Source organism: Rhinoderma darwinii, chromosome 5 (assembly GCF_050947455.1).
Source record: "Rhinoderma darwinii isolate aRhiDar2 chromosome 5, aRhiDar2.hap1, whole genome shotgun sequence".
NCBI classification, from domain to species: domain Eukaryota; kingdom Metazoa; phylum Chordata; class Amphibia; order Anura; family Rhinodermatidae; genus Rhinoderma; species Rhinoderma darwinii.
The window spans coordinates 209,058,482-209,082,014 of record NC_134691.1 but is presented as its reverse complement, the minus strand read 5'-3'; the positions used below and the strand labels follow the sequence as shown (position 1 = coordinate 209,082,014).

Here is a 23,533-nt window from a genome sequence, read left to right as displayed (position 1 = left end):
ATATGTTCAAATTATGTTTAATAAAGATATGTTCTAGATATTTCAAGCTACATTGTAAAATAAATTGTGTATTTAGTAATTAGTTTGTAAGTAATTTTCTTAAAGAGAACCGGTCACCAGCATTTCACCTCTTGAACTCTACTCACCCCTCGCTGGTCGCTCCTGTCAAAAGTTCATTGCCGTCATCCCCCCTCTTAAACTCCTCCTCCGACCATAAATAACAGTCGGCAAACATTACGTGCCTTTTATGGTAATAATCCGGCAGTCTCGTTCAGTCCTCTTCTATTGACCGAAAACTGGCCCGCCCTGAATGGCAAAGTCTCTTCTTGTATGGTCCGACACCCTTCCCTGTTTTGTCCGGCCCTCAAATCTAGTTACTGCTGTGCATGCGTCGCCATGGTGTCCCGTTGTGCACACGCACCAGAACAGGACATCGTTACGCAAGCGCAGGATTTTGTGTGTGCTCGGGGAAGGCGGGGACCTGTCAATCAAAAGTAGGCGGGGTTAACTCTGAAAGGCTTGTGGAATGAAGATATGACTCTTTTTGAACGAAGATATGGCTTTTATGCTCATTAGGAACACTAAAAAACTGAATGCTAAAGGTACAGAGCCTACTTAGAAGATAATTATAGGTTACATAAAAATTATTTTTCACCCACTTCCACCAGGTATTGCTGGTTTAATAAATTAAATGCTGGTGACAGGTTCCCTTTAAGCTTAAAGGCTGCATAGTATGGGGACAGGTCCACTCTACTGTTAGCTCAAAGGACAATAAATATTGTGAGCTTAATAAAGGGTACAGCTCATGGCGAGACCCTTTCCCATCTCTTTACCAGTTTTTCATGGCTGCCGTGTGTACATGGCAGACCTTCAAGTCACTGCTGAGAGGATTAAGGGGAAATGAGCCCCCTCATGAATACTGCGGACTTGTGACCATATGTGAGCTGTATGCTATGTTAGGCTCTATTGGCCAAATGGCACAATTCTTTTTGCCCATTTAGAAAAAATACAAGGCGCACCTGTCCCCATACTATGCTGCGTTTAAACTGAGTAGCGTAGAATGATAAATCCGCTTTAACCCCTTCCCAAAGTGTACTTACGTTCTAGCCAGATAAAGGAAGTATGGAGCAGGCTTACGGGCTGAGTCCGCTCCATACAACGCAGGTGTCGCCTGTATGTTTCAGGCAACGCTTTACTGTAAAGAGTGAGATTGTGCTAGAGCATGATCCCGCTTTTTTAACCCCCTTAGATGCCACGGTCAATATCGACTGCAGCATCTAAGGCGTTTCGAAAGAGGGGTGCCACCTCTTCTGACAGCCCATTGCCTTTCCCCCCGCGACACGATTGCGGGGTGCCGATAGTAGCCTAGGTGCCTAGTGAATGCCCCCAGGTCTTCTGCTATTTTTGTACTCCTATTAAACCCTTAATAGCAGCTTGTCAGAAACACAATATACTGCAACACATTACTATTGCAGTATTTGCAATGATAGCTGGTTCCTGTCCCCTAGGGGGAATAGTAAAAAAAGAGTGGAATCCATTTTTTATATTTTTTTTGTGCATAAAAAAAAATAAATAAAAAAAAAAAGGTTCAAAACACTTTTCCTATTTTTACCCTAAAGCATTGTTAAAAAAATAAACAGAATTGCTATGGCCTCCCCCGTAAAAGTCTGAACTATTACAATATAACATGATGTAACCCTCATGGCGAACAATGTAAAAGAAAAGACTAAAACACCAGAATCACTGTTTTTGGAATAAAAAATTTAACAAAGGGCCTGTTCACGTTAGCTTTCCATTGATGGGTTTTGTCTGAGCTTTCCGTCGGAGGAACCCATCAACGGAAAGGCAAACGGAAACCAATACTACCGTTTGTCTTAGTTTCGTAAGGTTTCTGTTTTTTTGACTGAATCAAAAACTCACATATAACCCAAAATGGTACCATTAAAAACTACAGCTCATCCCGCAAAAAATAAGCCTTCCTACTGCTCAATCAACAGAAAAATAAAGGTCATGCCTCTCAGAATGAGGTAACACAAAATAAAACATTTTTTACAATAATTTTTTCTTCTTGTAAAATATAAAAAAAATAAATAAATTTGGTATCGCTGTAATTGTATTGACCCGCAGAATATCTGTTATTGTCCCATTACACGTTTTTAGAACGTTTTCTAGTAAATTATTATTGGTGCCATGAAAAACTACAACTCGTCCCGCAAAAATTAAGCTCTCATATAACTATCTTGATGTAAAAATAAAAAAGTTATGGCTTTTGGAAGGTGGGGAGAGAAAATGAAAATCAAAAAAATGGCTGCAGCAGGAAGGGGTTAAAATTCATGCTTGTTGTCTGGGAAACCAGGCATCACATTATCCTTTGTGCTCTTGGCTCAACCCCTTTTTTACAGTTAAAGGCTATGTACACCTTTTTGAGGGCATTTTTTTTTTTTTTTTTTTTTAAAGTCAGTGTGATTTGTGTAACTTTGTAAATGGTTTTTATTAAAAATTAGTTTTACTTTTGGAGATACAGCTGTTCTATATTCTCTATACAGAACAGCTGTATTCACTTTACAATGAATCTGTCAGTACCGCGGACCTGACGGGTTCAGTGTCGCTGGGTACATGCAGGATCCACCTGTAATCGATCACATCTAAGTTAAGAACGCACATCTACAGTTCTACTCGCACAGAGCCATAAATGTATATATAGCTGACATCCCACTGCAACGGCCAGGAGCACAGAACTTTGATTTAAACCCTTAGGCCCTGTTGAGACAGCGGATTTTGAGTGGCGTGTTCCGCCGCTGAATTATTCATGCTGTCGGCAGGAAGATTCCTTCTCCTATTGACTCCTGCCTGAAGATTGAGCAAGACAGGTTTTTTTCCCGCTAGCGGGACAAGTTGTATTTTTTAATAGGACTATTTTGGTGTATATATAATTTAGTGATTTAACTTTTTGGGTGGCAATAGAAATGTTTTTTTGCCACTCTGTATCTTTTCCGCCGCAGTCCTTTTTCAGATTTTCTTTTTCATTTTTTTCCTCCCCACATTCCAAAAGCCATAACTTTTTTATTTTTCCGTCGATATAGTCCCATGAGGGCTTGATTTTTGCGGGACGAGTTGTAGTTTTTCATAGCACCATTTATTGTGCCATATAATGTACTAGGAAACGGGAAAAAATTATTTATTGGGTAGTAAATGAAAAAAACAGCGATTCCTCCATTGTTTTTTGCGCTTCGTTTTTACGGAATTCGCTGTGTAATACATTAAAACAACATGTTAACTTTATTCTGTGGGTCAATACGATTACAGCGATACCAAATATATATAGTTTTTTTACTATGTTTTACTACTTTTACAAGTAAAAACCGAAGTGTAAAAAATACAATTAATTTTTGTCGCCAAATTCGGAGAGCGATAACTTTTTTTTATTTTTCCGTCGATTAAGTGTTATGATGGCTTATTTTTTACGGGATACCCTGTAGTTTTTAATGATACCATTTTGGGGTACATGCAACGTTTTGATAACTTTTTATTTCATTTTTTTGTGGGAGATGAGGTGACCATAAAATAGAGATTCTGGCGTTTACAATTCTTTTTTTTTTTTTTTTACGGTGTTCACCGTGCGGGTTAAATAATGATATATTGTAATAGTTCAGACTTTAACGGACGCGGTGATACCAATTATGTTTATTTAATTTTTTTACTATGCTCTAGGGGGAAAATGGGAAAAGGTTTTTTTTTTTTTTTTAACTTTTTTTTTTTTCTTACATAAAATACTTTTTATTTATTAGTCCCCCTAGTGGACTTCAAACAGCGATCATTAGATCGCTTGCGGGATATACTGCAATACTAATGCCTCCAGGCAGGGCTTAATAGGAACACAAAGATGGCGGACCTGGGACCTTCATTAGGCCCCCATGCAGCCATATCAACCATCCCCCCCACCGCGATTGCGTTGCGGGGGGCGCGATGAGCTGTTAGAGGGGGTCGCCCCCCCCTCTTTCTAGCGATTTTTAAATGCTGCGGTCGCTATTGACCGGAGCATTTAATGAGTTAAATGAGCGGGATCGATGCCGCTCGTTACTCTGAAGTGTCGGCTGTAACATTCAGCCGACACCGGCATCGTATGGAGTGGGTTCACTCCGTGAGCCCGTTCCATGCTTCCCCTACCCGACTTTGGCGTATGGATACCTCAAATGTCGGGAAGGGGTTAAATTTACACCGTTTACAGTGTAGTATAAATAATATAACTTTATTTAGCAGGTCGTTACGATTGCGACCATACCAAATTTATATTGTTTTTTTGTTTTACTACTTTTACACAGTAAATACACTTTTTTTATTTTTTTCCCCAAATTATTAGTTTTGCCATATTTTAAGAGCCATAACTTTTTTATTTTCCTGCTGACATAGCTGTATTAAGGTTTTTTTTCAGGACAACTTAGCGACTTTTATTGGTACCATTTTGGAGTACATGCGAATTTTTGATCACTTTTTCTCATATTTTTTTGAAGGCAGGATGAACAGAAAACAGCAATTCTGGCATTGTTTGTAATTTTATTTTTTACGCCATTTTTTTTTGTTTTTTTTTTATAATAAAGCATTTTGTAAGAGGAAAAAGGGGGTGGTTGTTGTTTTTTTTTTTTGTTTTTTTTTTTAAAGGTCATTTTATTAAGACCTCATAACAAAATATTGGTACAAAGTTGTACAAGGTCAGTTATTCACAAAATACACACGGATGCATGTCTCACATAATGATATTCATAGAAGTTGAGATACCAAAACAAAACTCCAACAAACAGCCTTTCCTTAATAGCAGTATATATATATGTATATATATATATATATATATATATATATATATATGTATATATATATATATATATATATATATATATATATATATATATATATATATATATATATATATATAAAAAATCTGATGAAGATTTGTCAAATGGAGAAGTTTGATGGAGGAATGGGGCACCAACCGGAGACGTCAGCACCTCCAGGTCCTCTCAACCTGGGCTATATCAAGTCTATGAGCTGGCATGAAGATTGACTATCCAAGAGCTCCACACCTTCATAAATTTATCAGGACATCCACGTGCTTCATAAATTAGCATGGATTACGTTTAGTAAGCTCTACCCTGACACTTTTTAAACTGACAGCGAAGGAACCCTACAGTGCTTCCAATGCAGGAGTATAGTTCTCTTGGCATAAAATAATAGGAGCATTATAAGAAACCTAAAAGCCACAGTAGGTTCTTCCACCAGTAATAAAAAGCAAGCTCTGGGTTCAAGTATACGAGGGAGTCATACTTTAAGCTCGAGAAATTCCAGTACTTCAGTCCAGAAATTATTAATAATTGGACACTCCGAGAACATATATAGGAAGGAGCCCTCAGCTCCTTTCCCTGTGGGCAGACAGGAGTAGGTGTAAGTCCCATCCTAAATAATTTGGAAGGGGTATTCTAAATTGGAAAAATTTTAATTGAATAAGTCGGTTTCTTGTGAATATTAAAGTATCAGTTAGAGCGGATAGAATTTCTTTATGATCATCTGTAGATACGGAAGAAGAGTCTGAGACCATCTCTCCAGGGCTCTATCAAGTTTATTAGAAAATGTAGTTAACGGCTGTCTATAAAGTATGGACAATGGTTTAGCCAACGTCTCCAGTTCACCCAATCCTCCACCGGGGATGTGCATAGTCTGACATTATATCCAGCAAATTGTGACCGAAGAGCGTGTCTAAGCTTGAAATAACGGAACCTGAGATGTGTCGGGATCTGGTGATCCGAAGTTGTGTAAAAGTAGCTACCTTATCTTCCACTACCACATTCTCCAAGGTCAATATACCCAGGGTTGCCCACTCACCGGGGTTAGGGAATCTTCGTAACTGTGGCAGAACCAGGACCGCTCCACTGAGTTAAAGAGCAGCATTGATCTCTGCCAAACCTTCAGAGTAGTCTGCATTGGGACTGTGTGTGTCTCCCGGGGGGGGCTGTCTATAAATAGAGTTCACCAGGGCTTTATAGGAACCAAGAAGTGAAGCTTCCAGCTCCGTACCGGGATTAAAGTGTCTATTGGTAAACCACCACCAAACATATACCAGTTGTCTAACAAGGAAGTAAAGATGCGCGTTCGAAATGGCCAATCCACCCTGGTTAGTGGGTAGCTGTAGTGTGCCCAGAGCAATTCTAGGAGTTCCGGCTGCCCAAATAAAAGATCTAAGGTCTTTGTCAATATTAGAGTACAGTGATAATGGTAGCCATACTGGAGAATTGTGCAAGAGGTACAAAAACTTAGGAAGGGACTTAATTTTGAACAGATTCTTCCTGTAAGTGCGAGGGGGAGGTGTCTCCATCTATCAAGGTCTATCTTGAGATGTTGTACCAGAGGAGTGACATTGTCAGGTATAAAAGTAGGAGTATTTGAGCTAATCACCATACCTAGATAATTTTGTCTGCCCATTGTATCAGGGAAGACAGTATGACCTTCCTAGCCGCATCGTCTATACGCCATTACCAAAGATTTTGACCAGTTCACACGGAGCCCAGAGAAGCATGTAAATAAATCAAAAAAGATAATAATGCCTGTAGAGATGGACCCAGATCATTGAGGAATATAAGTGTATGATCTGCGTATAGAGAGACACTCCCCTCCCTCTCCCCCATCCTGAAGCCCTTTATATCAGGAGGGGCTCTTTTAGCTATTGCTAGTGGCTCAATGACCAGTGCAATAAGGGAGGGAGACAGTGGGCAACCTTGCATAGTCCCTTGGGCGAATGTAATTGAAGGGGAAATGTGACAATTGGTTTTAATATTTGCTGTGGGTTGAGAGTATAGCAACTGTACCCAGTGGATAAATCTAGGGCCACATCCAAAATTGCCTAGAATAGACCAGAGGTAGGACCACTCCACGAATGCTTTCTCAAGGTCCAAAGAGGCAACAACTCTGGTGCCACCTGACTCTATTAGATGATATGTTGGTAAAGAGCCTCCAAAGATTAACATCAGTGGCCTTCCCTGGCATGAAACCAGATTGGTCGGGATGAATGAAATGAGATATGATTTTTTGCATACGTATCGCCAGAATATTGGTAAATATTTTAATATTACAATTAAGGCCAGTAGGAACCACAGTCTCTTTGATTCTTATGAAGTTTGGGGATCAACATCACAAAAGCCTCTCTCATAGAAGTGGCGTTATTTATACCATACTATTGGCAGACCGTCCAGACCCAGGGTTTTCCTGCTTGGAAAAGAGTTAATAGCACCAGTAATTTCCTTTCTGGTCAGATCAGCCTCCAAAGAATTGACATCCTCACTATCCAGGGTGGGGAACACAATCGTTTTCAAGTATGCCTCTAGTTCAGATGTATCATTTGCAACCTTAGAGGAGTATAGATGCGAAGAGAACTTGGCAAAGACGTCATTGATGGCTAAGGGGTCGCTGATCGGCATCCCTGTAGACGAGGTGATTTCTAAAATAGGATTTGGTGTGGTGAATTCTCTAGCCAGAAAAGCCAGCAAAAGGCCATTTTTATCCCCCTGCTCAAAAACACTCTGCTGAGAATATAAGGTTTTCTTTCTGGTGAGTTCCGCTAGTAAAAGGGTATATTCATGTTGCTTCGCCGTGAATGTAGTAAAGGCTGGGGTGTCCCTATTTCTAAGATATTCCTCCTACACAGCCAGTTCAGCCTCCAGTTCTATACATTGTTTAGCTAGTCCTTTTCTATGTGCGGATATTGCTTGCATAACCACCCCTCTGACATATGCTTTAAAGGCATCCCACATCAAGTTGCTATCAGTCGAACCTACAGTAGGTTAGTAGTCCAGAAGTCATTCCCTTTTCCAAGGAAGTCACAACCTCAGTGCAGGAGCGGACTCCATATTTTCTGTTTTGCAACCTCCGGAAACCCCAGAGTGATCATGAGGGGAGAGTAGTCTGAGATACGCCGAGGGAGGTGTTCCGCATCTACTATATATACGTGCGTGTGTATGTATATATATATATATATATATATATATATATATATATATATACATACATGTGTGTGTGTATATATATATATGTGTGTGTGTGTATATATATATATATATTAGAGAAGCATCATTTCTGAATGCCAGGGGAATTCTAGAAAAAGGACCTATAGGCAGGTGAGTGGCGTGAATAAGCTAAAGAATGAGGGTAACGAGTACGACAAATTTCCCCCAAATGATAAGTGGCAGCCCAATTAGCCACATGGGAACTAGACCCCAGGACTCTTTCCCCTCCCCCCCCCCCCTCTCCAGCCAGTTTATCTAGTTTAGAGGACAGCAAAAGGTTAAAATCCCCGAGCAGTAATAGAGGAGCAGGACACAATTCAGTCACCCGCAACATTATGTACGTGAGCAGTTGGACAGTGGCAGGAGGAGGATTATTAACATTAACAATGATAAAGGATGTCAAATGGATTTGACATAGCATCACAATGAATCTCGCCCTAGGATCTGTCTTAACCAATGCACCCTCACATTGTAAAGATTTGTGGACCAGCAACGAGACCCCACAGGAGTAAATGGAATAAGAGGCATCAAAGTTTAGAACCAAGTAAATGAGTCTCTTGTAATAGTATAATTTAGGGATTGTATGTAGAGAGAAAATTTAAAACTTGGGCCTTTTTAAATTTGGCATTAAGTCCTCTCACGTTCCAGGAGATCAGTTTAAGATTGCGGAGTGTCTCCATAATTGAGTTTGAATACAGTATAGATCCGGAGGACAACCTTATACAGGGCCTTAACATATAAGTTGCGCCCCGCCCCCTTGTGAAACTCCAGTACTCCCAGAGACCAGATCACCAGTCCACATGCTCAGACAAGTCATATATAAACAAGCAGATAATTGAAAGGTAAAAACAATTAAACCCCACCCTACCCATCCGCCCCGAGCTCGAGACAGGTTTCATTCCCAAATTCAGCATGTAGCAAAAAACAAGAACAGAGTATTCTTAACTGGTTAGTGAAAGGGGGCAACCCCCATCTCCCTGGAGTGCAATAAGGATACGGAATTAGAACTATTAGGCTCTATAAAGCTACAACACGGAAGGCAGGAGCATTGCGGCTATATATCCAAGACATGGTAGATCTTCTGGCCCCACCACAACTTTAAACATGACGACGGAAAGTCCAAGTCATTACCGAAGAGCAAAGTCAGGAACACGTTCCATGATGAGGAGTAACTTCCCTCAGCTATATTTGTCCAACACAACCGACACCAGCGAGGTGAATCGAAGTCTTCACAGAAGAGCAGAGTTTTGGCATGTTCCATGGTATGTAGTAATTCCCCTCGGTTATATTACTTTACAGCATATGGAGATCCATTGGCACAGAACTAATACAGAGTCCATGACGTTCCAGCCAGGTAAAGTCCTCCTCCGGCTTCTCGAGGAATATTGTAGAGCCGTTGTGCACCAATCTGAGTTTAGCGGGGTAAACTATACAATAGATGATGCGTTTCTCCCTCAGGCACTTCTTGTCCTCCATAAATCCCTTCCTCTGTTTTTGTACCTCCAATGAATAGTCCAGGTAGACTTTCACATCCTGGTTGGTATGTTTCAGAGGCCCCTGCTTCCTTGTAAGTTCCAGTAGCTTGTCTCGGTCTTTTAAATTCAAGAACTTGGTAATGAAAGTGCGAGGGGGTGCTCCAGGTGGAGGAGCTGTAGTCGGGATCCGATGTGCATGTTCCACACAGAACATCGGACAGAAGGCAGTATCCCCAAATGTGGATTTGAGCGAATTCTCCAAGAATGCTGCAGGGTCAAGTTTTTCCACACCTTCAGGTATGCCAATGAAGCGGATGTTACACCTTCGCAGACGATTCTCCAAATCATCGATCTTCGTCCGCCATGTGGACTGTTGCATTTCCAAAGAGTCGACACTCGATCTCAGGGGATTCACCACTTCTGTATTGCAGTGTATTATTGCCTGTCAGTGCCTCTGCCACGGCCTAACAGGCATTCACTAGAGGCAGACCTGGGGGCCTTTGTTAGGCCCTCGTCTGCCATAAAAACCATCAGCACCCTGCGATCGCATTGCGGGTGTGCAGATGGGGAGAGAGAGGGAGCCCCCTTTCTCTAAAACCACTGAGATGTGGCGGTCGCTATTGGGCGGCATTGATGTTGATTTCGAACCCGCCTCGTCTGCTGAGAGCACTGCTTCTTTATTCTGACGCAGCGCCGTAAAAAGGTCAATGCATCAGAATAAAGCCCATTATTGACCGCCGTAAAAACACCTCTAGGCCGTCTCGAATCGGTTAAAGTAAAGCCTTTTAAAAAAAAAAAATATATATATATATATATATATATATATATATATATATAATCCCAAAAAATTAAGGAAGAGGCAGCACTCCAAGGAAATTGGTGAGATAAAGTGGTGTGTTTATTCACCCCTGGCAGGCAACGTTTCGATTTATTTATATATATATATATATATATGCCAAGAGGAATGTTTCAGACTGAATCAAGTTCATAAAGATTCTTTTGTTTGACAAATCCAAAATTTTGTCAAAACAAAAATCGTTCTTTGGATATATTTCCGTTTATCATTGGACCTAGAAATTATGCCGTTCTTTTTTTGTGATACTCCTCCTAAACCTAAGGGTATGTTCACACGCAGTGAGCAAAAATGTCTGAAAATTCGGAGCTGTTTTCAGGCGAAAACAGCTCCTCATTTTCAGACGTTTTTTGCTGCGTTTTTTAGGTCTCCTGCTCAGTTTCTGACTTTAACTCTCCTCTCCCGCTCTCTGACCACAACCTTCTCTCCTTTACTATCAAATATTCTCTGCCTCCTTAGGTCATGCCTACCTGTCAGACATACTGAAATCTACATGCCTTTAACACTCAGCAACTCATAGAACGTCTACAGTCCTCATTGTCCCCTTTCTCTTCCCTCTCCTGTCCCAATCTGGCTGCCAAACTTTACAATAACACTCTCAAAAATGCATTGGATGAAGCAGCTCCCCCTACACTCCGAACCACCCAACAAAGACAACGACAACCCTGGCACACGCCTCAATCCCACCTTCATCAGCGGTGCTTGAGATGTGCCGAACGACTGTGAAGAAAATCGCATTTGGCTGCAGACTTCCTTCATTACAAATTTATGCTCAAAACTTACAACTCTGCCCTTCACTGCGCCCATCAAGTCTATTTAACTTCTCTCAGCTCCACACTATCCAATAATCCAAATCGACTCTTTGATACTTTTCACTCCCTCCTTAGTCCTAAAGTGCAGACGCCAATCACAGATCTCAGTGCTGAAGACCTGGCCACTTATTTTAAAGTTAATATTGACAACATCCGGCATATTACCTCCCAGTCCCCTAGTGACTTTGTCCCTCTTCTTCACTTTCAGCATTTGACCCAATAACAGAAGAAGTCGCCAGGCTCCTCTCCTTCTCGTCCTACTACCTGCCCTAGTGACCCTATCCCCTCACACCACCTCCAGTCCCTCTCCCTGGCTCTCACTAGTCACCTGACTAAAATATTTAACCTCCCTCTTTCCTCCGGTATCTTTCCCTCCTCTTTTAAACATGGCATTATTAACCCATTACTGAAAAAAACAACTCTTGACCCATCCAGCGCTACTAACTACCAACCAGTTTCTAATCTCCCCTTCATCTCCAAACTCCTGGAACGCTTGGTCTAGTCTTGCCTTATTCGCTATATCTCTGCCAACTCCATTCTAGACCCCTTACAATCTGGTTTCCGCACTCTACACTCCACAGAGACTGCCCTTACTAAAGTCTCAAATGATCTCTTGACGGCTAAATCAGACGGTAAATAGTCTCTCCTGATTCTTCTGGATCTCTCTGCAGCCTTTGACACTGTAGACCTCAAACTCCTACTTGACATACTCCACTCTATTGGCCTCAAGGACGCTGCTCTCTTGGTTTTCCTCCTATATCTCTGACCGCTCGTTCAGTGTGTCATTTGCTGGTTCTACTTCTTATCTACTTGCTATCGGGGTTCCTCAGGGATCAGTCCTAGGTCCACTCCTTTTTTTCTCCCTACACAGCTCCTATTGGACAAACCATCATCAGATTTGGCTTCCAGTACCATCTCTATGCTGATGACACCCAATTATATGCCTCTTCCCATCACCCCTGCTCTAATACAAAATACCAGTGATTGTCTGTCCGCTGTCTCTAACATCATGTCCTCTCTCTATCTGAAACGGAATCTTTCTAAAACGGAGCTCCTTGTGTTCCCACCATCTACTAACCTCCCTAAACCTGATGTCTCCATCTCGGTATGTGGCACTATCATAACTCCTAAGCAGCACGCCTGCTGTCTCTGGGTTATTTTTGACTCAGATCTTTCCTTTACTCCTCACATACAATCACTTTTACGCTCCTGTCATTTTCACCTCAAAAACATCTCCAGAATCTGCCCTTTTCTTACTGAGGAAACAGCCAAAACTCTCATTGTTGCTCTGATTCACTCTCGTCTTGACTACTGTAACTCATTACTAGTCGGTCTTCCCCTCACTAATCTCTCCCCTCTCCAATCTATCCTTAATGCAGCAGCCAGGCTCATCTTTATGACCAACCGCTACACCAACGCCTCTACCCTGTGCCAGTCACTGCACTGGTTGCCCATCCCCTTCAGAATAAAATTCAATCTTATTACTCTCACCCACAAAGCTCTCCACAGTGCTGCACCTCCTTACATCTCCTCCCTCATCTCTGTCTACTATCCTACTCGGGCTCTACGTTCTGCCAATGACCTTAGATTAAAATCCTCCATAATCCGAACCTCCCACTCCCGTCTCCAAGATTTTTCTCGTGCTGCACCAGTCCTCTACAATGTGCTACCCCAGACAATCAGATTAATTCCCAATGTCCACAGTTTTAAACGTGCCCTGAAAATACATCTTTTTAGACACGCCTATAACATTCCTTAATCTGACTCCTTCCCATGGCCCTCCTTTTAGAATAGTCATCAGAATAAGATTCCCTGACACTCCTTCTCTTCATGTCCGTCATACACGGATACTGGCTGGTGACCGGCTCATGCAGCTTTATATGTACCACCCCATGTGTGTATAAAAAAAAAAAAAAAATAGCTTGACCATTGTACAGAACAAAGACTGTTACACTTTGTGTCTCCCTTATTTCCTCATAGATTGTAAACTCTTGCGAGCAGGGTCCTCACTCCTCTATTTGACTTGTAAATGAGCTTTATCACTATATAATGTCTGACATTGTTTCATGTTCCCTCTAAATTGTAAAGGTAGGTAGGAAAGCGGTGTGGCTCTGCCCAGGCTGGCCATACGCTTCCCACTGACACTAGCTTTTTCATCTTTTAACCTAGTGTCCATACGAGGGGGACTTGACCTGAAACTAAGGTCTGCTGCTATTTTGTATTTTAGTTTAAAGAGGCTCTGTCACCAGATTTTGCAACCCCTATCTGCTATTGCAGCAGATAGGCGCTGCAATGTAGATTACAGTGACGTTTTTATTTTTAAAAAACGAGCATTTTTGGCCAAGTTATGACCATTTTTGTAGTTATGCAAATGAGGCTTGCAAAAGTCCAAGTGGGTGTGTTTAAAAGTAAAAGTCCAAGTGGGCGTGTATTATGTGCGTACATCGGGGCGTTTTTAATACTTTTACTAGCTGGGCGCTCTGACGAGAAGTATCATCCACTTCTCTTCAGAACGCCCAGCTTCTGGCAGTGCAGATCTGTGACGTCACTCACAGGTCCTGCATCGTGTCGGACACATCGGCACCAGAGGCTTCAGTTGATTCTGCAGCAGCATCGGCGTTAGCAGGTAAATCGATGTAGCTACTTACCTGCAAACACTGATGCTGCTGCAGAATCAACTGTAGCCTCTGGTGCCGATGTGTCCCCGCTCGTCTGACACGATGCAGGACCTGTGAGTGACGTCACAGCGTGATCAGGCAGAAGCTGGGCGTTCTGAAGAGAAGTGGATGATACTTCTCATCAGAACGCCCAGCTAGTAAAAGTATTAAAAACGCACCGATGTACGCACATAATACACGCCCACTTGGACTTTTACATTTAAACACACCCACTTGGACTTTTGCAAGCCTCATTTGCATAAATACAAAAATGGTCATAACTTGGCCAAAAATGCTCGTTTTTTAAAAATAAAAACGTTACTGTAATCTACATTGCAGCGCCTATCTGCTGCAATAGCAGATAGGGGTTGCAAAATCTGGTGACAGAGCCTCTTTAAATAATTTTATGTTCCATAGGCCAATTAGTCCTCTTGTGTTACCATCTTGTTTCACTGGATAGGGTTTTCACTTATATGACAGCACTCAGCCGGTGAGGCCAGCCCCTTTGCCTTGCTTCTGCACCCATTACAGGGGGCCTACTACTTTAGGTCAGAGCTTCCTTGGGAGGATACACTTCTGGTCTTAGTGGCCCGCGGCACTGACCGCCACACACTGCCGGCAAGGCATCTCTAATGTGTGTGTCTATACATACATTGTTAGGTATTATACTCTATAATTTAGTTTCAAGACTTCAGGGCGACTAGGCTGCAATCTCCCTTCTACGAACGGGAGCACCTTTGCAGTGAGGAGTGCCTCTCCTCAGGTCCACCTTGGTCATCTTTTTTTGAGGTTAGCGGACCACCCAATGGTTCGGGCGTGAAGCGTTACGGCAGTGTATCCTTAATTTAGTTCCTGGCTTTCCGGAAGACTAGTGCGCAATTTCTCGCCCACCTGGTTTCTCGACCTATCTGGCACTGGAGACTGAGGGGGCGTCTCCAGAGAGCCTTTCCGTGGACTTCTGTACCAGTTGATGTTTTATTGCTGCTGCAGTACCATCTAACCTGCTCGCGCTTGTCCTGGGATTCTCAGATGCTTCAGTCTCTTATTATGGATACTGCATCAGGGGTCATGTAGGCCTACCCAAAGGGCTGCAATATTTTTCAGGGGACTCCTCTTTTCCATATATATGGAAAAGAGATATATATATATATATATATATATATATATATATATATATATACACACATATACACACATATACACACACACCGCTGTCTGACCAGAGGCGGTAACCTCCCTCTATAGTATCCTCCTGGATGGACACTCTTCAGCCCATGTGGCATTAGTGATGCATTATTTCTGAGGTCGCTGTAACAGCGTATTTTATGCAACCAGCTTACATCGTTATGCCCACAGTGTCCGCAATCCAGGACGTGGCTACTCCTAAATGGGCACAGTTTTTTGCTTCAGTCTTAGGGGACTTTCCCTAACCCCTCCCTAACCATGGTTGAGTCTTATTGTGCTTGCCTTGCCAGATAGCGGCAATACTCCATGCCCTTCTTTCCCTCCCTTTTAGAGGCGTAGAAGGACCAGGGCAAGTTCCGCTCCTCTGCAGGTTCCCTATACGGGTTCCTTGTTTGAGTCTTCCTGGATGGAAGCAGTTTCTCCAATGGATCAGTCGTCCTCCCTCAATATATATTTGGAATCTCACAACTGATTTGCTGCCATGCATCGACTAGTTTAATGTCATCCAGCGGTCTGTTTTGGTTGAAACCTTTGCAACCGACCACGCTTCCAAAGAAACATTCATTAGCTTTTCTTTTCTTCAGGCCTTTCCTAACTCCTTTTCTCAGAAGTTTGTTCTCTTCTCAGAGAACAGACAATAGGACTGGTCGTCCCACCCATCGAAACCAGTAACCCATCTTTCAAGCTCAGCCCTGCTTGGCAACATTGCCTCAAGGCCCAGAGCTCCTACACTGCCAGGTTATATTAGCCTGAAGCATGTTCCCACTTGTGCCGGCTGTCTGAGTGGGGGGTGACTGCTTTTCCTTTCAGAAGACATGTGAATTAAGCTTGGGTTTGGGATTTGGTCTCGACAGGTCCCAGGATACAGCTCTCCCTTCTTCCTGAAAGGTTCTTCTGTCAACTCCAGATTGTGCTTCTGTTTTTCCCAGGCTGTTCACCCTATTCTCCTCCAGGAGATTATCGTTCCTTTTTTCTGTTCCTTCCTCTTCCGCTCCCCCCCCCCCCCCTAGTGCTCAAGAGACTCCAAAAGAAGATAGCCTGCCTGAACTCCTGGAGGTGCCGTACTACCTCTGCCAGGCCTTATGCCGACCTAGTCTACCTGCTTGCAGACACACCCTGGGGTCTTCCAACTCGACACAACCTTTGTTTACAGAGGTCCGCTTTTCCACCCAACTTTACACCATATGTGTTACCGCGTGGCTGATGAAGCCGTGGTTTTAAGGGCCTGGGGTGTCTGAACCGGTTATCCAGATGAGGTTAAAGGCTAGGAACCCTCAATCAGCCAGGGTGTACCACCATACTTGGAAGGCTTATTTTTCCTGGTGTTAACAGTGTAGTCTCCATTGTATGGTATGTTCTACATAGAATCTTGTCTTTTCTGCATTTGTCCTGCGTCAACCTAGGACTTGGATAGTCTTCCCTTAAGGATCTGGCTTCGGCTCAGTCCGTTCTTTCTTAGTGGGCTTTGCCCCTTCGTTCTCAAGTGAAGTTGATCCTACAGGGACTGGCTCTTCTTTCTGCCATTTAGACATCCCACTGAACCTTGGGATCTCAATGTGGTTTAGAAAGCCCTTCAGAGCGCTCTTTTTTGACCGTTGCAGGATGTCTCACTAAAATTACTTTCTGGAAGGTTGCCTTTCTGGTGGATGTCACTTTCATCATGTCCTTCTTTACCTTTCCTCTTACCTTAACATATATCCTGAGATGTGTGGCACGAGATCACCAGCTTTGGAAAAAAAAAATGATTTTGTGAAACTCGGTCATGGGATGTCTATGCTATATGTATCTATGTGTGGCCACCAAGTGGCTGTGATGTGAGTTGCAAAAGCCTGTCAAGGGTTTTGCTAGAAATTCGCATAATTTTTCATGAGAAATTTGAGTCCTTAACCAAATTCAAGTAAAGGTAAGGAAGGACACATCTCTAAATCCTAGGAATGCCTCTCTGCCTTTCTTTCCAGAATCTGTCACATAATAGCCCCTCAAAACCAGGGTTTAGTTTAACCTATGCATATATCCAAGGCATATTTCCAAAATGGGGTCACTTCTAGGGATCTCTATTATTCTGCCACCTCAAAGGCTCTAGAAACCACAAATGGCGCCTGAAAATCCACTTAACTTTAATTGCAAAAGCCGCATGCTTTCTTATCCCTGCCGTGTGCCCATGAAGCCGATTATGTCCACATGTCGGGTATTGCCGTGCCTGGGAGAACCTGCATAACAATTTATGGGGTGTGTGTCTCTGGTTGCTCAAGCTGGACACAACATATAAGGCACTGAAAGGGTCATTTGGAATTTTCACTCCGTTCCATCCACTACACGTTAAATTCTTAAACACCTGTCGGGTCAAAATGTTCTCTATAACTCTAGATGAGGTATGTGGTTTCCAAAATGGGGTCACTTCTTAGGGGTTTCAACTTTACTTTTACTTAGGGATCTGCAAATGCAATATGGTGGCCGAAAAAACATTCCAGCTAAATCTGCACTCCAAAAGCCAAATTGCGTTCCTTCCATTCTGAGCCCTGCCATGTGCCCAAACATCATCATACAACTACTTACAGGTTATTGCCATATTCGAGAGAAATTTCATAACATATTGTGAGGTCTGGTGCTTTTTTCCCTATTATTCCTTGTGAATATCAAAAAATGTCTAGCTAAAGTCTGCATCATATTAGAAGACCTTTAATTTTCATTCCCCATTTCTAAAAAATATGAAACACCTGTGGTGTCAAAATGGTCACTATACCCCTAGATTAATTCTTAGAGGGGTGTTGTTTCCAAAATGGGGTTTCTATCATACGGTTGGCACAGGTGTCGATCCCAACACCATAGGGCCCCTGTGCAAGAAATGTGAATGGGTCCCTCTGCTTTTAATGCCAACAAAACACATAAATTATTATTCATGTATAAAATATTCAATTTTTTGCTGTTATTGTGACAAAAAAAAAAGCCCACAAAATCATACACAGGACATATGCCGCACACTCACCACCCACACAGTGGACAAATGCTTGACAAATGTCAGAAATACATCACTCACACTCAGGAGATATGCTACATACGTGGCGCTCATGCATCTCTTATAGTTAGGACACATGTCGCACATACTGGCACAAGAGCACCACTCGACACGATACTTACCGCATGTTGTGCTCCCCTCACGCTCAGGACAAATGCCAGACAAACACCACTCTTCCTGAATACATGCCGCACATGGACCACTCACATAGACAAATGCTGCACATGTGCCTCTCACGCTCATGACACATTTCGCACAAACACCACTTACATGCTAGACATATTCCACACATACAGCCACCTTAGACATTAATCTTCATGGTCTTGGGATGTACAGTCGTGGATAAAGTTGTTGGAACCCTTCCGTTAAAGAAAAAAAACCACAAAGGTCACTGAAATAACTTGAAACTGACAAAAGTAATAATAATAAATTTGAATTTACTGAAAATCAACTAATGTAAATCAGACATTGCTTTTGAATTGTGGTGCAACAGAAAAAAAACGAATGAAACTACTCTGTACAAAAAAGATGGTACCCTTAACTTAATATTTTGTTGCACAATCTTTTGAGGCAATCACTGCAAACAAACAATTTCTGTAACTCTCAATGAGCATTCTGCACCTGTCTACAGGTATTTTGGCCCAATCCTTGTGAGGATACTGCTCCAGTCTCAGGTGTGAAGGGTGCCTTCTCCAGACTGCGTGTTTCAGCTCCTTCCACAGATGTCTAATAGGATTTAGATCGGGGCTCATCGAAGGCCACTTCAGAATAGTCCAATGCTTTGTTCTTCACCATTCTTGGATGTTTTTAGCTGTGTGTTTTGGGATATTATCCTGTTGGAGGAACCACGACCTGCGACTGAGATCAAGCTTTCTGACACTGGGCAGCACATTTCACTCCAGAATGCCTTGATAGTCTTGAGATTTCATTTTACTCTGCACAGGTTCAGGACACCCTGTGCCAGATACAGCAATGCAGCCGCAAAACGTAACCGAGCCTCGTCTATATTCAACAGTAGGTACAATGTTCTTTTCTTTGTATGCTTTATTTTTGCGTCTGTGAACATAGAGCTGATGTGACTTGCCAAAAAGCTCCAGTTTTGTCTCATCTGTCCAAAGGACTTTCTCCCAGAGGCTTTGTGGCTTGTCACTATGCATTTTGGCAAATTCCAGTTTCGCTTTTTTATGATTTGCTTCCAACAGTGGTTTCCTCCACGGTCGTCTTCCATTAAGTCCACTTTGGCAAAAACAGCGACGGATGGTGCGATCTGACGCTGATGTACCTTGACCTTGGAGTTCACCTATAATCTCTTTGGAAGTTGTTCTAGGCTCTTTGGTTACCATTCATATTATACATCTCGGTTATGTTTTGGCATTCTGGAGCGAAATGTGCTGCCCAGTGTCCGAAAGCTTGGTCTCCGTCACGGGTCCTCCAATAGGATAATGACCCAAAACACACAGCTAAAAACAGAGAACAGCAGGGACCGTGCATGCACTTTACTGGCTGTGTAACGGAGCAGCCCATACACGGCACGTCACTAGTGACGAGTCGTATACCCGAAAGACAATTTGAATAATTGGACCACGTAACGGAGGATAAACACAGTGGGCAGAGAGTGACGTCACCAGTCATGTGCCCCACGGCAGCATCGGGAAATGGGGCCAATTTAGAAACTGTAAGCACATTACAAATGTATTCACATTCCCAAGTTAAAAGCATTAACACAAACCAGTTTTAACTCAAAAAACCCCTTTAAGCATTTATTTATTTTGCACCTTTGTTTCAGCAATGGTGGGGGTCCGGCACCCGGACCCCCACCGATCCAAACTTTTGATATGTCTCTATGACATATCAAAAGTTTGTAAGTGTAGTTCCGATTAAAGTGTATTACATTAAAGATACTGTATGAAGAATGCTTTTGCTAAAATGTGGCGGTTTCTATTGTTTAGTGTTTGTAGGTCGCTGGCTGATGTCGTTTTGGACTGGAACTGCAAAAATACATGAGTTATACACAGCTGCCTGTGGTCTCTATGTATGTTGGCTGTCTATTCGAGCTTTAACTGTATTAGTTGCATGGATGCCACAAGGACGTCAGGTGATCCTGTTAAAAGCTAAAGAATGGTCACTTACGGTGAGTCAAATTCTAGATTTTCTCTTACTAATGTAACCATCAGAATTAGATTTTTTTTATTATTATTTTTTGAAAGCTTTATGAAATGTTTAACAGATATATTTTACAGGTGTAATGTATTACGTCTTTAAATACTGTTCTTTTCGGGCTATAGGATGCTCCATATCAGAAGATATTTTGGGGGTTATTGGCCTGTTGCGGAGGGAGGATACTGTGCCGCTATGGGAAGATAATTTGTGGTTATACTAGTATTACACCAGTGGGGGATGGGAGTCAGGGGTAATGTGCTGTTTTAGGGTGGCTAATTCGTTTTTATAATGGGCTAAGTATACATTGTGTGAGGAATGAGGTGGGGTAGACTAGTATTCCTGGGGCAGGGAGGTTAACCTGTTTATGGAGACTAGTGTTGCAGTGGTTTAATGATCTGATTTGAGGGGAGAGTCTAACTGGGGATAGTAACGTGCCGTTTCGGAAGATTAAGCTGTTTTGGTTTTGATGTGCTGGTTTTTGAGTACTAGCATTGCAGGAAGGAGGGGTAATATGCTCTTTGGGGACACTAGTATTCTGGAGTAAGGCATTAGCCGTTTGAAGGGTTTAATACTTTTTTTTTTTACGTTAAGGAGAGTATTATGCTGATTATAAGAGATACATTTGTTACGTAGTTAAGGCATAAAGAAGATCCAGGTCTATCAAGTCCAACCTTTAATCCTACAGTGTTGAGCCAAAGTAAGGCAGAACCCTTATGAGGTAGTTGACAATTGTCTCATATTAGAGGGGAAAATGCCTTCACAGCTCCAAATCAGAACAAATCCCTTTTTCAACGACCTACACTACCGTTCAAAAGTTTAGGGTCACTTAGAAATTTCCTTATTTTTGAAAGAAAAGCACAGTTTTTTTTCAATGACGATAACATTAAATTAATAAGAAATACACTCTATACATTGTTAATGTGCTAAATGACTATTCTAGCTGCAAACGTCTGGTTTTTAATGCAATATCTACATAGGTGTATAGAGGCCCATTGCCAGAAACCATCACTCCAGTGTTCTAATGGTACATTGTGTTTGCTAACTGTGTTAGAAGGCTAATGGATGATTAGGAAACACTTGAAAACCCTTGTGCAATTATGTTAGCACCGCTGTAAACAGTTTTGCTGTTTAGAGGAGCTATAAAACTGACCTTCCTTTGAGCTAGTTGTGAATCTGGAGCATTACATTTGTGGGTTCGATTAAACTCTCAAAATGGCTAGAAAAAGAGAGCTTTCATGTGAAACTCGACAGTCTATTCTTGTTCTTAGAAATGAAGGCTATTCCATGCGAGAAATTGCCAAGAAACTGAAGATTTCCTACAACGGTGTGTACTACTCCCTTCAGAGGACAGCACAAACAGGCTCTAACCAGAGTAGAAAGAGAAGTGGGAGGCCCCGCTGCACAACTGAGCAACAAGACAAGTTCATTAGAGTCTCTAGTTTGAGAAAGACGCCTCACAGGTCCTCAACTGGCAGCTTCATTAAATAGTACCCGCAAAACGCCAGTGTCAACGTCTACAGTGAAGAGGCGACTCCGGGATGCTGGCCTTCAGGGCAGAGTGGCAAAGAAAAAGCCATATCTGAGACTGGCTAATAAAAGGAAAAGATTAATATGGGCAAAAGCACACAGACATTGGACAGAGGAAGATTGGAAAAAAAGTGTTCTGCACAGACTAATCGAAGTTTGAGGTGTTTGGATCACACAGAAGAACGTTTGTGAGACGCAGAACAACTGAAAAGATGCTGGAAGAGTGCCTGACGCCATCTGTCAAGCATGGTGGAGGTAATGTGATGGTCTGGGGTTGCTTTGGTGTTGGTAAAGTGGGAGATTTGTACAAGGTAAAAGGGATTTTGAATAAGGAAGGTTATCACTCCATTTTGCAATGCCATGCCATACCCTGTGGACAGCGCTTGATTGGAGCCAATTTCATCCTACAACAGGACAATGACCCAAAGCACACCTCCAAATTATGCAAGAACTATTTAGCGAAGAAGCAGGCAGCTGGTATTCTATCTGTAATGGAGTGGCCAGCGCAGTCACCAGATCTCAACCCCATAGAACTGTTGTGGGAGCAGCTTGACCGTATGGTACGCAAGAAGTGCCCATCAAGCCAATCCAACTTGTGGGAGGGGCTTCTGGAAGCATGGGGGGAAATTTCTCCCGATTACCTCAGCAAATTAACAGCTAGAATGCCAAAGGTCTGCAATGCTCTAATTTCTGCAAATGGAGCATTCTTTGACGAAAGCAAAGTTTGAAGGACAATATTATTATTTGAAATAAAAATCATTATTTCTAATCTTGTCAATGTCTAACCTATATTTTCTAGTCATTTTGCAACTCATTTGATAAATATAAGTGTGAATTTTCATGGAAAACACAAAATTGTCTGGGTGACCCTAAACTTTTGAACGGTAGTGTATCTCCGGCAATCTAGTGCATAAATTGCGATATATCCAGGCCAATCTTGAACAATCACAACATACTTTGGCAGAGTTCCATATGAGAGATTCATAGTGTTACCACTCTTACAGTAAGGAAACCCCTTCAGTAATCATGTTGAAACACTCTTGACGTAGCGGATGTTCCATTGTCATGGTTACATGCCTAGGAATCAAAAGATCATTTGACATAGTAATTAGATCGCCCCTAAGCTTTCTTTTTCCAAACTGAATAACCACAAGTTTTATAGTCTTGTAGCACTGCAATCCAGCTATTCCCTTATTTATTATGTTTACCCTCCGCTGTACCGTTTGCAGTTCATGACTTTCATATACACCAGCGACCAAAATTGTGCACAATATTCTGTATATTGAATAGTGTCGACTGTGGTATACCATACAGAGGCATCCTGTAAAAAACTTCTTAGATTTGATTTCATTATTTTCTTGTAAAAAGGTGTTTAAATGCTCCATGGATTTATATAGAAAGCCTGAGAGTCCTGCTTCCCCCAATCAACACATAGTGATTGACAGCTCTACATATGAATACATTTATACAGACAGAGCTGTCAATCACTGTATTTGCATGGAGAAAGCAGGACTCACAGGCTTTCTTTATGAATCCTGGCAGCATTAACATCGCTTTTTAACATAAAAATATAGATCTGCGACTTCAGTGCCCCCTTCCCTCCATCTTATGCTGCCTATGAGATCCACTTTAATTTTTTGTATGGTGGAAGTTTATTATTGACTTGCATGGGGGACAACAGCTTACCTTGGCCACCATATCTTGTGACGTGTGGTTGGCATGTTAATGAATTGCACCAAGTTTTAAAGTTGCACTGTATACCACAATTGGGCAAAGAGAGGGTGCTTCACTGGACTTTAT

At 42.1% G+C, this 23,533-nt stretch overlaps 1 protein-coding gene across 2 annotated transcripts in view; it reads left to right on the top strand.

The window, feature by feature from the left end:
* Window positions 1–23,533, top strand: part of MARCHF6 (membrane associated ring-CH-type finger 6) — a 375,114-nt gene that overhangs the window by 289,406 nt on the left and 62,175 nt on the right. For both annotated transcript variants that reach the window (XM_075826906.1, XM_075826903.1), the window contains exon 21: window positions 19,996–20,177. In XM_075826906.1, the coding sequence (XP_075683021.1) occupies window positions 19,996–20,177 (182 nt within the window). The remainder of the gene's footprint in view (window positions 1–19,995; window positions 20,178–23,533) is intronic.